Genomic DNA, 16,186 nt, shown 5'->3' with positions numbered 1-16,186 from the left:
CAGGCGGCAGCTCCACTCTGCGGCTGCTATTTATAGCTCCTGGGCCAGGCTCTTGGCCTTGTGAGCCAGAGGAGGACAGGCCTGAGTCCCCTCTGTGCTCTGTCCGGGGGCCCAAGCCCCCACTGGAGCACCCCAAACTAGGATAGCAGGCGACCCTTGCCTATAGCTCATTGGGGCTGGAACTCAGGTCCATGGGGCTCTGAAGCCACCACCCAGCCTTCTACCTATCCCTGGCCAACTGTCCCTGTCCTGCAGAAATCACCTCCACTACAAGGGACAACCATTTGTGGGCAGAGTCCCAACTCTTGACCTGGCCTGGCAGTCTATGGGACTTCTCCCTGCCCCAAAGCTCTAGCCTTGCTTACCCCAAAAGCCCGCACACACACACTCCCGGCAGTGCTGCTGGACCTGAGTTCCAGCCCCAATGAGCTATAGGAAGATGGCTGGGTTGCATTCTCTGCTCGCTCTCCGTGCTCCCGGGATTAATGTGACCATTCGGGCAAAGCAGAGGCCGAGTGTCACGGTCTCTAGATGTGGTCTACTTTGTTTTTAAGTTTGGCTCCAACATTTGGAAATAAGAAAATCATTTGTCCAAACCCAGTTTGCCTTGGAAAATGAATAGGCCGGCATTCCCAAGCCTGAATTTTGCCTGCCGGCCTCTGCAGGAGCTGGCCCCCAGCCCTGGGGGAAAGACGTGGGCCCTTCGTTGAAGCCACCTGTGGAGCCGGATGGAGGCAGCCTGGAGCTTGTCCCGAAGCACGAGGTGCGGCTGTTACCACGGCCTCTCGAGCAGGAGCCCACCGAAGTCTTCACTGCGGGTCGGAGAAAGCCCTGTGACCCTTGGCCGTCTTCACAGACCGTCAGGGCGGCTGTGAACAGTCGGGGGAGAAAAGGACTTGCAGAAAGACTCACGGCCTTTGCACCAGCTGCCCCCACCCCTGCCCCACCAGAAAGGCTCTTTCCCCATCTTCGTGGGACTCGGGTGGTCCCAGGGATTTCCTCCCTGACCACGTTTCGAAAAATCGTTTGCATTTTCCCTGGCTGTCCCTTCGCTCTGCTTCTTCTGTCTTTGGGGCACTACTGGCGGCTGACACCGCATTTCACGGTGACAGGTCATCTCGCCCCCGTTACCAGGCGAACTGCCATGCATCTTAGGGCAGTGGGCCTCACCCTTGGGTGACTCCGGGACGCTTGTCAGCAGACACTTGTGGGGGCCACGACTGGGGTGCTCCTGGCATCCCGTGGGCGGGGTCCAGAGATGCCGCTCACTTCCCCCAACCCCCTCCCCCCCGGCACTGTGCCCGGGACAGTCTGGTGTCGGTGGTGCTGGCTGGAGAGACCTGGAGCCGGGCAGTGGATCTCAAACGTGTCCGCAGACCAGCAGCATCAGCACCGCTTGGGGGCTGGGTGGCCATGCAGATCCCGCAGCCCCGCCCCCAGCCAGAATGCGGCTCCCAGCCTGCTCCTGGAGAGACAGCCCCAAACGTCTATGGTGCTGAGATGGAGACCCTGTTCTAGCTTGTCAGCGGAGAAGCGGGCCTGACCGTGCTCAGATCGAGGCCCAGCTGGTCCCTGCAGGGAGGGGCCTGACAACTGTGGTGGCTGTTTACCTCGGTCTAAAGGCAGTCCGTGGGCCAGGCCTGCCCCGTACCAAGGAAGCAGGGGCTTGGAAGCGCCCACCTGCCCAGCAGGTTCTCCCCAGCCAGGCTGGGCACACAGCAATGGCCTCAGGCCTCCATCGGAGCACAGCAGCCAGCCAGGCCTGTGCTCCTGCCTTGGGAGCCACAGAGGCCTTCAGGGCGGCACGGAGCGCATCCTGATGACCCAGGGAGCAGCTCCGGCTCTGGGAAGGTCAGATGGGCCGGTCACTGGCTTTTCCCCGGAGGGTGGGCACAGGCTGGGACAAGTGGGATGCCGCCTCTTTTCCTGGCAGGCCCAGAGCTGGTGGCCAGAGCAGGTCTGAGCCCACTGTGGGCTGGGAGACACCATCCCCCTCCCCTGCCGGCTGCGGGGGGGGGGGGGGGGGGGGGGCTGGAGATGCAGGCAGGCGGGGAACCAGCGCACCACCTCCCTGCCCCACGCTAATAACTTGTGCACCAGAGACGCAAACAGCAGACAACAGAAACCCCGACACACTGTTATTAAAGTTGATTCAATCCACGAGGCCTGGGTGCCGCCTCATAATTTCCCCCTTTGTCTCCAGATCGAGGAGGGGAATATGGCTGACTCCATCCAGCTGTTGCCCGTGCCCTGAGCCCCCACGCAGAGCAGACCTGGGAGGGCTGAGGCCTGGGCCAGCGACCTCCTGGTGGAGGAAGACACGCTGGTGGCCTTGGCTGATGACGGGAGACAGTCCCGGGGTAACTCTCCTCCTGGCAGAGCTCTCAATGGTGTCCCCAGCCCAGGCACCCCTCCTCCTGCCCGCCCAGGACCCCCAGTGGGGGAGGGGAGAAGCTAGACCAAGTGGATGGGTGCGGCTGGCCTTGACCCCACCACGTCCATGCTGGCGGAGCTGCTGCTCGGTGTTCTGTGTGGAGGGCTTGGCTTGGAGCGCTCGCTGGGCGCCCTCGCTTCTGGCTGCAGCTCTGGCCCTTGCCGAGTACCACCGGCTGTCGATCAGCAGGCGTCCGCCCCCTCCTCTGTCTCTGACACGCATATAGGATCTCAGCACCAACCGGCCTCTGCATGGAACCCACTGTCCCTTCCCATGAATCAGAGCAGTGACACCCCAGTGTGACCACCACGGCCACCCTCAGACACCACCTGGAGCGCCCTAGGGGATCCCCCCTACTGGGAACCGTGAAGTGAGAAGACCCCCAAAAGACAGGGACCTCTGCAGCAGCAGGCCACATGGCATTTCCCCAGTGTCACCAGGTTGCACACGGATGGCCTTCTGAGACTCCTGTCCAGTTTTGTGCAGGGGCTGGTCTGGGGCAGTGGTGATCAGCCTCAGCCGTAGCCACAGGAGAGCTGCTCCTGCCTGGGTGGCGGGGGTGGGCAAGGGGGTGGGGACAGAGCCAGCAAAGGCCTCAGAAGAGCCTTGTCTAGGCCGGACCTAGCCACCAGAGCCCAGGAAACCTCGGGAGTGGGCGCTGCTCCTCCGGGCTTCAGCTGGAGGGCAAAAGAGCCACTCTTCTTAGCTCAGGGCAGAGAAGGTCTGATCCGCACGCAATGTAGGGAAAACTGACCAGAACCAAGACACTTTCACCCCAACTGTTGGCCAACTGCGGCAGCTTCTGGAAGCAGGTCCCAGGGCTGACCCTTGCTCCGCTGGCCACAGAAGACAGGAGGGGTAGCCAGGAGGGGTCTGGGGGGGCTGCTGCGGCAGCCTGCATCTTCTCCAACACAGCCCCCTCAAACCTCTCAGGGTCCCAGCGTCCTCCGGGGGCCTGGAAACAGCTTGCTGGAGCCGGTGGGACCCTAGGGAGAGCACGTCAGCCGGGAGCAGCCACGGCCCAGCAGAGAGAATCTGAGGTGGTGAGGTCTGAGGGGCCCGCAGAGGGAACCCCGGGTCTTCCTATGACCCAAGGCTCCTTGCTGGTGTGGTGCTGCCCTTCCCGGGCCCACTGGTCAGGGAGTGTGCTCAGCGTGAGGGGGACAGGGCCTTGGAGACATCAGTGGGGGTGACAGGAGGTGGTCCGGCTGGGGTGTCCCCAGGGCCAGATCCCCAGGCTGCTGATGGCTGGCAACAGGGGAGGGACCCTGTGGTGTGTGGGCTTTTGGAAGCCACAGGGAGTTTGGAGCAGGGGTCCCGGAAGCAGAGACGACCCTGGCCCAGATGAAGGCAGGCTCACAACCTGGTGGCCCCACGGTGACCTGCCCAGTCAGGGAAGAGGCTGAGTGGGTAGAAACTTCCACCTCCTGGGTGGAGTGAGGTGGGGGGGGCAGGCCAAGGCTGACACCACTGGCTTTAGGACACAATGAAAAGGATAATGTCCCCACACCCATGCAGGTCACCTTCCCAGCACGGGGACAGGGTCAGGCCATGTGGGGTTTGGAGATGGGTCCCCAGGACAAGCCAGACAGAAGTTTCCGGCAACAGGCCTGAGAGTTCTGCAGCGACAGGCCCTCAGACACACATCCCCGCTCTCCTGGCCTCTTGTAGCAGAACTGGACAAGGCCGGGGTGCTGGCAAAGGTTGGTTGCTTGTGCTGGGAGGGGCTGAGCACCAGCAGCAGCCCCCAGGGGTGCCCACAGGGCTGGAGCCGGTGACCAGAAGCCCCACCAAGCCCAGGGCCCGCATCAGAAGGGGCCTGTGCTTGGGGGACCCTGCAGGCCTGGAGCGAGGCAGAGGAAGGGACTCAGGGCACTGGGAAGGCGTGTGCACCCAGGCCCTCGTGCCTGCCGCCATACAGCCGAGCGTCCCTGATGGAGCTCGAGAGGCTGCGGCTGCCACAGCCCAGCCCAGGCCACCAGCCCACATTCCCCCTGGAGCACTCCTGATGGCAAAATCCCCCGGGAAAGGCTCTCAGCACAGCCTCCCATCCCTGGAGGCCCGCGTGGGGGTTGCTGAGACAACAGGCGAGTTGAACAGGTTACCAGGGAGCGCGTGCGCAGGGTTGGGGCCAGCGCCACATGCGCCCTGTGCTCCCGCGCCCCTGAGGCAGCTTCTGGCATCGCCAGTGTGTCTGCGGTGGGGGGTACAGGACGGGTCGGTGATTCACAGCTTGGCCCCTGCCCCACGGCCCTGGGGATGGCGGGCTGAGAACCAATGGCCCAGCTGCCCCTGGACCCAGCCTGCACATCTCTCGGGTCCCCCAAGTGTGTGCGGGGGGCACCGCGGAAGAGGGAAGTGCTGAGGTGCCTGGCAGCCCACCCCTCGTCCCCCTGGAGGCACTGGCTCTTGGCAAGAGTTAGAGCTCCCCGTGTGACCCTGTGTGACGCTGTGTGACGCTCCGCGGCAGAGTCAGCTGGAAGAGGAGGCCAGGAGTCTCCAGCCTCTGGACGGGCTTGGTGGCCCAGAGCAGCCGGGGTCCTGTCCTGTCCACAGGCAGGAGTGGGGGGGAGGGCAGGGTCCCAGCCCAAGCCCAGCGGGCTGCGCGGCCCCGCCCCCTGTGGGCGGCCTCGGCTCTCCATGCCGGGGCATGACGGGCATGACACAAAGCCACACAGCTTTGTGAAATAATTTTAAGAGAAGTATTTTTAAACGTAGTTGCTGTGCTCCAGGCTGAGGGTGCTGGATCCAGGGCGCGGCCCCTCTGGGCACAGGTAGCCGCTGGGGGCCTGTGCTCCCCTGCTTGGGGGGAGAGGGGCGGGAGGGGCACCTGCGTCCGGCGGGCGGGCGACGGGCCGTTCACCACTTGAGGAAGACCATGCCGGCCAGGACAGCGTAGCCCAGCACCAGGAAGAGGACTTTGAGCAGACGGTCGCTCTTCTCCTCCAGCTCCTTCGCCAGGATCTCGAAGAAGGTGACAAAGAGGAAGGTGCCGCCCGCCAGGCCCTGCAGCAGCACCGAGGCCACGCTGCTGGGCACCCCCCGGGCACTCTCGATGCCCAGGCCAATGCCGATGCCCAAGGGGATCATGGCGCTGACGGTGACGGCCAGCTTGGCTGCGTCCCTCAGGGCCATGGCGCTCCTGGCCATGCTGATGCCCAGGGCTACGGCCACCAGCGTCTCGTGGATGGCCACCCCCACGAACAGGCTCACCACCTTCTCCCCATCCTCCTGCAGGCCCAGGGCCAGGCCCTCGAAGATGGAGTGCGCGGACAGCGCGAACACCAGGCTCAGGAGCCGCAGCGGGCTGGAGCGCGACAGCTCCTGGACGCTCAGCCCGTGCGCGTGCGGGTGCGGCTCCGCATAGAGCGCGTGGCCCCGCGCCCCCCCCATGAAGGGGCTCTCGTACTCCGAGTCACTGCCAGCGTCTGAGCCGGCGTTGAAGGTCTCTAGGTCGATGAAGGACGGCTTCTCCTTGCGGAAGGTCAAGATGAGCTGCTCCAGGAAGACGGTCACGAAGAAACCCAGCATCGCGATGGTCTCGGCCAGTGGGTAGTCAGTGCTGATGTGCCCGAGACTCAGGACTTTCTGCAGCTGGAGCGGAAGATACACAAGAGGGGGGCGGAGGGAGAGACGGGTTCAGAGCGGGCAGCCTGGCCTCCGGCCGCCAACGCAACAGGGTGTGGGAGCTACCACTGTTCACTTAGCACAGCACAGAAACGTCCACTTCACACAAGAAGCTAAAAAAATAGGAGAAGGTGGGCTCACCCTTGCTGGGTTCAGGAAAAAAAACACCAAAAATTCCATTACAGAGAGCACTTGGGGGTTAAGTCAGCCAAATATGATGAATCACGCTGTATCGGGCTGAACTGCGGTCCCTAAAGGCCCGCCCACTCGGAAGCTCACAATGTGACCTGACTTGGAAGAAAGGTCTCCGCAGACGTAATGCAAGTGCAACGGGCTGAATGGGGTCCCCACCAAACAGTCCTACATTCCAAGGTCTGAACGTCTGGAAATGCAGAACCAGCCCTCCGTAGAGGGAGCGTCCTTGAAAAGGCGAGTCAGCGGACTAGGGTTGCTAGGATGGGCCGCGGCCCACTGGGACCGGAGTCCTCGCAGGGAGCAGCACGTGAAGAGGTGGCAAGGAGACAGGCCTCAGAGGGACCCAGGCCTGCCGGCACCTGCCTCCCGGACCTGTGGCCTCCACAGGGACAGACGGCAAATGTCTGAGGTGTTTTGCTGTGGCGGCCCCCGGGGAAATCCTACCTAAGCTAAGGGTCTGGAGACGAGACAGAGCATCCTGACTTAGGATGGGCTCTTACCCCAGTAACGGTGTCCTTATGAGACAAAAAGGAGGGGACACAGAGAGACACTCGGGAGACGGGCAGCTGGCCCAGAGGCAGAGACTGGGGTCATGTACCTGTAAGTCAAGGGACGCCAAGGACCGCCAAGAACCCTCCAGAAGCAGGGAGATGGCGCGGGACACGCTCTGCCTCACTGTGCCATCGCCCAGCCTCTGCAGCCCTGAGGCCTGTGTGGGGTCTGCTGCCACAGGACAGCGGGCGGGCTGCTTTCTAGGTCTTCCTGCGTGAATACGACTCCGCACATGCCCCCAGCCAGGGAGAACCTGCCAGCCAGTGCTGTCCAGAAGTGCAATCTGATACCGAAGCCCCCGGCCACATGTGGCCCAGGGGGACCTTACACACGGCCGCGTGGCCCAGGACCGGCATGTGGACTTATGTCTCATTTACTTCACTGAAGCTCAACCAGACAGGCAAGGCGAGGCGCTGCCGCTCGGTACGGTGCAGCGCTGGGTGCCGTCCGGCAAGGCAGCAGGTGGGCTCCTCTGGGCTGGGCTCATTTTCCCTGCGCTCCTAACGGTGCGTGCACACCCCCAGGGGCCTGCAGAACGGGCCAGCAGCGGTCTGGACGGCTCCTCCAGCGTACTCACAGCTGGCTGACGCTCACGCTTTGGGTCCTGGGTTTCGGGGCACAGTCAACCCCGCCCGGGAACCCCGGCTGCAGAAGGCTGTGATTTGTAGACAGACCACTTCATTTGCTAGGCATCTCTGGGAGGCCTGCTGGTGCTCCGCCTGGGAACCCCCGAGAAACACTAACAGCCCCCGCCCCTGGAGGAACAGTCAGATCACATCACCAGATCGAGAGAGACAAGGCAGACACGCAGAGGCCACAGCTTTTGATGCTGCCATCTGCAGGGTGACCAAGCCAGCAGCTGTAGCTGAGCCTGGCCGGGCGCCGGGGCAGACCCACCCAGGCTCAGGTGTGGGCAGCGGTGCAGCCTGGAGTGGTTTGGAGAGGACCATGGGAGGCCACACGCACTGGAGGGGCTGGGGAGGAGCAAGGCCATCGCAGCAGCCGCAGCCTGAGGCAGGCGTGTGATGACGGGTGACGGCGTGAGGACGCAGCAAAGTGGGGTCGGGGGCAGTAGGGCTGGATGTGGCCCTGGAGTGCAGACGGCCTGAGGGAGGACTCTGAGATCTCACCCCCAGGGATGCCGACTGCATGAGCTCCCACGCTGGGTCGTGAAGGAACGCAGGGTGGGTGGCGGACACAACAGAAACATGTCAGAAGTGCAGGCACCTGCTGACGGAGCAAGTGGCTGTCGGGGGGCCCACGTGGAAGGGGCTGAGGGCAGCCCTCAGCCACGGAGAAACATGGCCCCCGTCTGACGAGCGGGAAGGAACTGACTTTGCCCACCACCACATGAGCTTGGACCCTGAGATGCGCCCCGCACCCCTGGAGACCTGGAATGCCGCCTGGCGGGGGTCTGGAGTGGGGGGCCCAGCCAAGCGCTGTCCAGCCCCGACCCGGAGAAACCGCAGCGTAACCAACACGTGCCGCATTAAGCTGCGAAGTTTGTTATTGCTGGTTAAGCCGCAGCAGCTGCCGGAGGAGAGGCCCGGACTGGCAGCTACGGGGCAAGATGGGGGCCACCCAGCCGGGAAGCCCAGGTCTCGCTCCAGCCCCGTCTACCAGGTAAGGCCCAGGGAAGGGAAGCAACCGACTCGCGGTCACACAGTAAATCCATTTCCGGTCGCTCCTGCACGGTCACGGCTATCGCCAAGCTCGGTGGCCTCATTGAAAACGCATCAGAGACCCTGGGTCATAAGGTGCCACGGGCTGCAGCGGCCCCCAGGGAGCCCTTACCTTCTCCCTCACGGCCGGCAAGAGAGCATTGAAGCACGTGGCCAGAAAGACCCCACCTCCAAAGGTGTTGCAGAGCGAGAGGATCTTTTTGGAGCGATGGGCCTTCTCAAAATCCGTCTGGATGATCTTCACGGGGAGCAGGGAGCCCAGCAGCATGAACAAGAACACGCCCACCATGCAGAGGATTTTGGCCACCAACAGCTTTGTCATGCTGGCGGCCCGGGCTGCTCCGGTCACCGCGGGGCCACACCATGTGTGGGCGCACACTCCTGTCCCACGGCGTGCTACCGGGCCCCACCACGTAGCCGCGGGCTCATGCCTCCGTCCAGCCACTGTGAACGCCGAGGGCAACCACGTCAGCCGCTGGATTATCCGAGCAGCTCTAGTGACCAAGCCCATCACCGCCCCCCGCCCCCCACACTTCACTCGGCCCAGCCTGGCCCAGCTGGCGGCCTCCTGCGGAACATTCCCCACGGCCGTGCTGTCCGGTACGCAGTCACGAGTCCTGCGTGTCTGCTTAAATCAACGACAATTACGCTCAAGGCAAAATCCGGCTTCTCGGTCACGCTTCAAGTGCCCGGCGGCCGCACAGGTGCAGGAGGACCGCACCGGCCGGCAGGGACAGAGAGCCCTTCCAGTGTTGCGGAATGTTCTACTGGGCGGTGCCGCCCCACTGGTTCCCCACTGCCCTGCCACGCCTGTGTCGAAGGCTCTGCACCGCCGGCCCCTGCTTCGGCCCACCCCGGCCCCAGCCTCCGCGGTCCTGGACTATGCCCAGCCCGTTCCTGCCTCAGGGCCTTTGCACAGGTTGTTTTCGCCGCCTGGAATACGTCCTTCCCCCGACCTCCTGATGAGGTCTTGTCTTTTAGGGTCACTGCCTCCAGGACCCCTTGAAGGGCCTCCCCCGACCTCTGTCCTAAGCCGTCGGCCTCGTACCCACCGGGCGGCCTGGGCGGAGCAGAGGCCCAGGGACGCTGCAGGCCCAGGGGTGCGCTGACGCCTGTGCCCTCGGGGAGCCGCGGCGGGGCGGATTTCCCCCTGGACACGGCTCGGCTGTCCTGCGCCCCGGACCCCGCTCTCGCCCCCACGGCCCCCTCGGCGGGGTCTCCAGGTCCCCGCGCGGGCGCCTCCCGCCCCCGGCCTGGCCCGGGCCCCCGCGTCACCCCGCGCTCGAGGCCGCGAGCTCCGCGGGGCACCGGCGTCCGGGCCGCCCCGGCCGCGCGCCGCTGCCGCCGCCGACCCCCGCCGGTGCCCCGAAGCCCGGCCGCAGCGGGCCGCGCGCGCGCTCGCGCCTCGCGCCGCACCTAGTGGGCGCCTCCTGTGTGCACCGGGGCACGCGACGCCCGCGGACCGCGGACCGCGCCCAGCCGGCCCCGCCCGACAGGGAGCCTCGCGCTCCGCCCGGGGGCCCGGAGCCCGGTCAGCGCAGACCGAGCCGGGAGCCGGCGCCGGGCCTCGGGAACGGGCGGCCGAGCCCGCCGGACCCCCCGCCCCGCCCCGGCGCCCAGCCCCGGGCCGCGCCCGCACGCACCTCCGCCGGGCCTCGCCCGCCGCCGCCGTCGCCGCCGCCGCTCAACCGCCGCGCGGTCTCGACCCCACAGCCACGGTCCCGTTCCTCCCCGGCTCCGCGCGCGGCTGCCCACGCCCCGCCCACGCCCCTGCCCATTGGCTGCCCCGAGCGACACGGGCCTAGCGCGCCGTGCCATGGGCTGCTGCGGCCGCCACTCATCCCGAGACCCCACCCCTCCTACCGGCACGGGAAAGTAGTTTCCTCCTGCTGAGCGGTAGGTACGGCCAGCAGGTGGCTCCGGTGGGAAACTCAGACCGTGGGGGAAAGGTTCCGAGAGCACTTGGCCTCCAGAGCTGTCCAGGAGCGCCTGGTGCTGAATGCCGGCCGCAGGGAGGCTGGGCCGGGGGCGAGGCCGCTCCCCCGGGAGTCGGTCCCTCCAGGGCGTCCCCGCCAGCGCCGGTCGCAGACCCATCGGCTCGGCAGCCCTGCCTACGGCCTGTCGCTCCTGTGCGAGCCCGTAGAGAGCTCCCTTTCCGCCCGTCCGGGGCTCACACGCTCGGACCAGCCGCAGGAGAGGAGGGCACGGAGCGGGGGGTCCGGCCCGGGGCTCTGGGATCGCAGGACCCACAAGGGCGCCCGAGGTGCTGCGTGCGGGAGCACTCCCACAGGTCTCGTCGGGACGGAGGGGAGAGGTCGGTCCGGCGGGCACGTGGGGCCAGACCTGCCACATGCAGGGGCCGGGCCGCTGTGTGCAGCCAGTCCGAGCGGCCAGGGCAGGGACCCCCGCAGGCGCGGCTGGACGTGAGAGGCGGTGGGTGGCCAAAGGCTTTGGAGGGAAATAAGGAGCAATCGCAGAGTTTTGATCCGAGGTGTGACCGATCGGCCGTGTTGCACGCACCATCTGGTGACTGTGAACGCGGCCAAGGCGTCAAGCAGGATGAAGGCTGAAAACCGCTGATGCTATTTAGACAAGAGAAGGTACCATTAAAAAAAAAAAAAAGATGGGGCACCCGGGGGGCTCAGTGGGTTAAAGCCTCTGCCTTTGGCTCCGGTCATGATCTCAGGGTCCTGGGATCAAGCCCCGCATCGGGCTCTCGGCTCAGCGGGGAGCTAGCGGTACCTGGGTGACTCAGTCAGTTAAGGGCCTCCCTTCGGCTAAGGTCAGGATCCCGGGTCCTGGGACTGAGTAACACATCAGGCTCCCTGCTTAGTGGGGGTCTCCTTCTCCCTCTGCCTCCCCCTCCTGCTCAGGAACGCTCTCTCTCTCAAATGGATAGATAAAATCTTTTTTAAAAAATTTGTTCCGTGTCCTGTGAAAGCAACCAGAGTTATGAAAAGAATGTATTCATTTGTTAACTAAAATCTTATCGACAGTCTACTATGGCCCAGTTGCAGAGAGAGCCGTGAAGAATGAAGTAGGGAATACTCTGATGTGAACGGACCCCGGGGACACGGGGCTCAGTGAGAGGAGCCAGACCCAGAAGGACCCGTCCCGCAGGACCCCACTCCCAGGAAAGCCCCAGAGGAGTCCCGTCCACACAGAGAGGAGAGGGTGGGAGCCGGGGCTGGGGTGGGGATGAGGAGTCCATGCTTCGTGGGGACAGAGTCTCCGCGTGGGGGGAGATGGGAAGTGCCACAAACAGAGGGTCGAGGTGGCTGCTGGACGGGGTGACTGTGCTTCATGCCGCTGAGCCGTGCGCTTGAAGTTGTTAAAATGGTAAGTTCAACTTTATGTATATCTCACCACAATTTTTTTTTTAAATTACTAATGGAGTAAAAAAACAAACAAAAGACTGACTTGTGTCTTCCTAGCACCTCTCCTGCCTGCCGTGAAGAAGGGAGCTGAGATGTTGGACAGGCTCACGTACTAAGGAACTGGGGACGACCTCCAGCCAGTAGTCCGCAAGGGACTAAGACCTTCCGCCCGAGACCCTCTGGGGAGTGGAATCCTGGCCGACGACAACATGGGTGGTCTTGGAAGGGGTCGCGTCCTGGGCATGACTTCAGATGGCTGCTGCCCAGGGGACACCTCGACCGTACATTTTGAGAGACCCTGCGGCTGAGGACCCAGATTGTACAAAAAGCTCTGAAGAGGAAGAGAGAGTCGTGTGAGCCCAGCCAGGACGCGAGGGAGAAGTAGGAGCAGCAGAGCACAGCTGACGTAACGATGGAAAGGAACCCGCCACGCCGGAGGAGCTGGAAGGCTGGGCTGGCTGAATGTTCGCAAGCGACAGGGAGGGGAGAGATGCGGGACAGTCCCACGGGCCACGTTTAGGAGTTTGTGTGCTACCGTGAGGGCAGCGAGATTCACTGAAGGGGGTTAAGCAGGGGAAGCCTGTGATCTGATTTCTCTCTTACGGTGACTCTGACGTCTGTGTAGAGACTGAATTGTGGGGAAGCAGGAGTGGAAGCAGGAGACCAGTTAGGAGTCATCTGGGCGAGGCCAGGCGCTAGCTTAGATAAGGGCTCTGGCAGGGAGACGGCGGAACCAGGATGGAGGGTGAGTTGAGAGGACGCGGCGCTGGTTCTCCTGGGCAGGTTGCAGGAGTAGGAGGGGTCAGGGTAACTTTTTCTAGTTCTCGGGTTTGAGCAGTTAGGTGGATTCTGGCATTGTTCGCTAAAACAGGAGGGACTGGAGGAGGTGCAGGTATCGGAGGTGCTGGAAGACCGAGCTGGGCTTTGCAGAGGTTAAGTGTGACCTGTCTGTGAGTTCTTAACATTTAATGCTGATTTCTGCCTTCCTCATCGTAGGCACCCAATATGGGGTGCCTCTTCGTTCTCATTAGACACTTTGTTATTATAGAGAGTCTTTTCCTGGCTTCCATAATTCACAACAACAAAAAAAGATGGTTTATAATAAGTGCACACCAGGTAAAAGCCCGCAGGGTGACACCTTCCTACAGAAGAATTCGTGATGTGCAGTATTTGTTCATAGTTATCTAGAGAATGAGGCTGCTCGGAGAAGCACGCATTTTTGAAAACTTCCTAGGCTCTAGGACCTGTGTACGAGCAGGTATCTTCAGGGCACCATAGGGAAAAAACGGACACATCTGACTGCATTGTCTACTTCAAAAATATCCTCTAGTGGAAGACACTATGAATGGGCTTAGGAAACAAGAAACGGGGGGCGCCTGGGTGGCTCAGTCGTTGGGCGTCTGCCTTCGGCTCATGTCATGGTCCCAGGGTCCTGGGATTGAGCCCCGCATCGGGCTCTCTGCTCTGTGGGGAGCCTGCTTCCCCCTCTCCTGCTCCCCCTGCTTGTGTTCCCTCTCTCGCTGTGTCTCCGTCAAATAAAGAAACAGGATGGAGCAGAAGGAAATGCCGACGAAAGAAGACAGGGCACGTGACAGAGAACAAGAATGGGAAGGGGATGAAGAAGTTATCCACGGAGAACACGTCTACAGGGGAACAGATATCACGGACATTGGAAGTAAAACCATTTTAACAGCTTTATTGAGGCTGATTGACATAACACAAGGAATGACACATATTAAAGTGTGCAACTTGGTGAGTTTTGACCTGTGTGTAACATACCTGTGAAACCACCCTCACAGTCAAGAGTGACCATGACCTGCTCCCCTGCGGGTTCCCTCCTGCCGCTTCGCGCCCTGACTCCCGAGCACCTAGCCTTTGGCACGGTGGTTCATTTGGTACTTTCTGGTGTTGGCTCTTGCTCAGGTCTGCTCTGAACACGCCTCTGCCTCTGGGTGGTCGTTCTTACGTGTTGCTGTTGGGCGGACGTCCACAGTGGGTATTGTAGTCGGGGTCCCAGGGGATGCAAACCCTTGGTTTTAGGACTTAATGGAGCTGTTTTCCCCCCTTCAGTGCAGAAGAGTTAACACAGCAGTCTAAGGCCGGCTCGTGAGGCTGGCCCTCCCTCCGCAGTGTTTGGGACTGGACTGTGGGCTCCGGCCAGCCTCGCTGCTGGGGGGCTCGGGTCCCTGAACCACCCGTGTGGACGCGAGGCTCGGGCTGAGCACCTGCTCCCCTCCCTGAGTCGGGGTTCCCGGCCTGAGCTGGGCAGACGAGCCCGCGAGACCAACCCCTACAGAGAACCCGGGCAATGGGTCTCTGCCAGCCCCCGGAGACCACACCACATGTGCATGGTCCTGTCTCGTTTGTTGGAAATAAGTGTGTCCTGTGGGACACCCTGGGAGAGGGCTCTGGAAGCTCCCACCCCCGCCACCCATGCGGCCGTGGGGATGACTGTTTGCTGGCCCTGGGGTCCTCCCGGCACACCCCCGCACCGGGGTGCTCCTGAGGCATCTCTGTGATGACAGCACTTGCTTTGTTCATTCTAACCGTTCTGCTCTATTTGCCTTACATTATGGTTTCAATCATGTTCCTCAGATATCTAATGACATTGATGACTGGCTAACTGCATATCCTGGTTTTTTGGAAGGCCTGTTTTGCCCATTTAAAAAATTTGGTTCAGGAGCCTGGGTGGCCCAGTCAGTTAAGCAACTTAAGCCTCTGCCTTCTGCTGGGGTCATGATCCCAGGGTTCTGGGATCGAGCCCCGCATTGGGCTCCCTGCTCAGTGGGGAGCCGGCTTCCTCCTCTCCCTCTGCCTGCCACTCACCCTTACTCCTGCTCTGTCAAATGAATAAATAAAATGTTTTTTAAAAAGTTCTTTAAAAAATTGGGTCCTATTTTAAAAATATATTTTAAAAATTTATTTGAGGAGAGGGTGGCTCACTGGGTGGCTCAGTTTGTTAAGCAGCTGCCTTTGGCTCAGGTGGTGATCCTAGGGTCCTGGGATCAAGTCCCACATCCGGCTCCTGGCTCAGCAGAGAGCCTGCTTCTCCCTCCCACTCTGCCTGCTGCTCTCCCTGCTTTGTACTCTCCCTTTGTTAAATGAATAAATAAAAACTTAAAAAAAATTAAAGTTTATTTGATGAGAAAGAGATCACAAATAGGCAGAGAGGCAGGCAGAGAGAGAGGGAGGAAGCAGGCTCCCCGGGAGCGGAGAGCCGGATGTGGGGCTCGATCCCAGGACCCTGAGATCCTGACCCAAGCCAAAGGCAGAGGCTTGACCCACCGAGCCTCCCAGGTGCCCCGGGTCATATTTTTCTCATGGATTTGTAGGAGTATATTTTTGTGAAATAAATAAATATATTATATATATTTATATATAATATATTAAATAAATAAATAAATAAAATATAATATATATAAATATGTGTTGCAAATGGCCTCCTCCCCTCAGCCAGGCCGGAGACCCAAGGGAGAGTCGACACTGTAGCTAGAGTCCCAAGGCCATGTAGAGGCTGAATTCCCTTGAGGAGAATTTCCTCTAGGGACCTGTCTTTCCTCTGAATGCCTTCAGCTGGTTAGGCCAGGCCCACCCGCACCCGGAGGACTCATGTTCTACTCCAGACCAGCTCGTTTAAATGTTGCTCTCGTCTAAAAAAATACCTTCCCAGCAACATTCAGACTAGCGTTTGACCGAGTACCTCGGTACTGTGGCCTGGCCAAGTGGACATGTAAGATTATCACAGTGTTGGGCTTTTTAAGAAAATCTGCCTACCCAGAATTATATTCTAAATTTTCTTCTATGATTTTTATAGTTTTACCTTCCCCCCACCTTAGATTCCATTTTATCTGTATCAAAACCAGGCACAACTACCCCATGGCACCAATCACTGGAGTTGTGTTCCCCTTGAAGGCGTCAATGGAGGCGGGCACACACATGATGAGGGTTGCAGGGCGGGCTCCGCTCTTGGTCCAGGCACCGATGGCGGCGTGCTGCCTTTGTGGACCCTCATCCCACGCCTGCTCGCACTCTGTGCACTTACGCGTGTGTATTTGCGCTTTGATGAAGAGTGTAAGAAGCGTGGTCACGAGAGAGGGAAGAACGCAGCTCCCCCCGCCCCAAGTCTACAGGAGCTTCCAGCAGCCGTGCACGGAGCAGAATCCGTGGGTGTCACCCCAGAAGGGGCTCCCATTCTCCAACCCCAGGCTGGTGGCCCCGTCAGTGTGGCGCGCAGCCCGACATCCTTGCCTGCGACTTAGAGTTCTGAGAGGACAGCCCCCTCTAAAAGCACAGGCCTGACCCCTGGGACTGTGGCCCTT

The 16,186-nt window shown here is 61.5% G+C and overlaps 1 protein-coding gene across 2 annotated transcripts; it reads right to left on the bottom strand.

The window, feature by feature from the left end:
• Window positions 1–2,133: 2,133 nt before the first annotated feature.
• SLC39A3 (solute carrier family 39 member 3) lies at window positions 2,134–10,360 on the bottom strand. Of its 2 annotated transcripts, XM_045087099.1 has the most exons (3): window positions 10,134–10,283; window positions 8,603–8,934; window positions 2,134–6,028 (listed from the first exon to the last, which is right to left on the bottom strand). In XM_045087099.1, the coding sequence occupies exons 2-3, from the start codon at window positions 8,810–8,812 to the stop codon at window positions 5,294–5,296; spliced, it is 945 nt and encodes a 314-aa protein (XP_044943034.1). In that variant the 5' UTR covers window positions 8,813–8,934; window positions 10,134–10,283; the 3' UTR covers window positions 2,134–5,293. The 2 variants fall into 2 exon arrangements, with proteins under 2 accessions (XP_044943034.1, XP_044943035.1); XM_045087100.1 differs by lacking the exon at window positions 8,603–8,934 and having other exon boundaries at window positions 10,134–10,360.
• Window positions 10,361–16,186: the final 5,826 nt, after the last annotated feature.

Source organism: Mustela putorius, unplaced genomic scaffold (genome assembly GCF_011764305.1).
Source record: "Mustela putorius furo isolate JIRA1106 unplaced genomic scaffold, ASM1176430v1.1 tig00000095_pilon_pilon_pilon, whole genome shotgun sequence".
Taxonomy (NCBI): domain Eukaryota; kingdom Metazoa; phylum Chordata; class Mammalia; order Carnivora; family Mustelidae; genus Mustela; species Mustela putorius.
Note: the sequence above shows the minus strand (reverse complement) of the source record. Positions and strands in the feature narration are given on the sequence as shown.

Coding starts and splice junctions, on each gene's coding strand:
- SLC39A3 (XM_045087099.1), bottom strand. CDS start 8,812: ATGACAAAGCTGTTGGTGGCCAAAATCCTCTGCATGGTGGGCGTGTTC. Junction 6,029..8,602: donor TGCCGGCCGTGAGGGAGAAG/GTAAGGGCTCCC, acceptor CTTCCGCTCCAG/CTGCAGAAAGTCCTGAGTCT.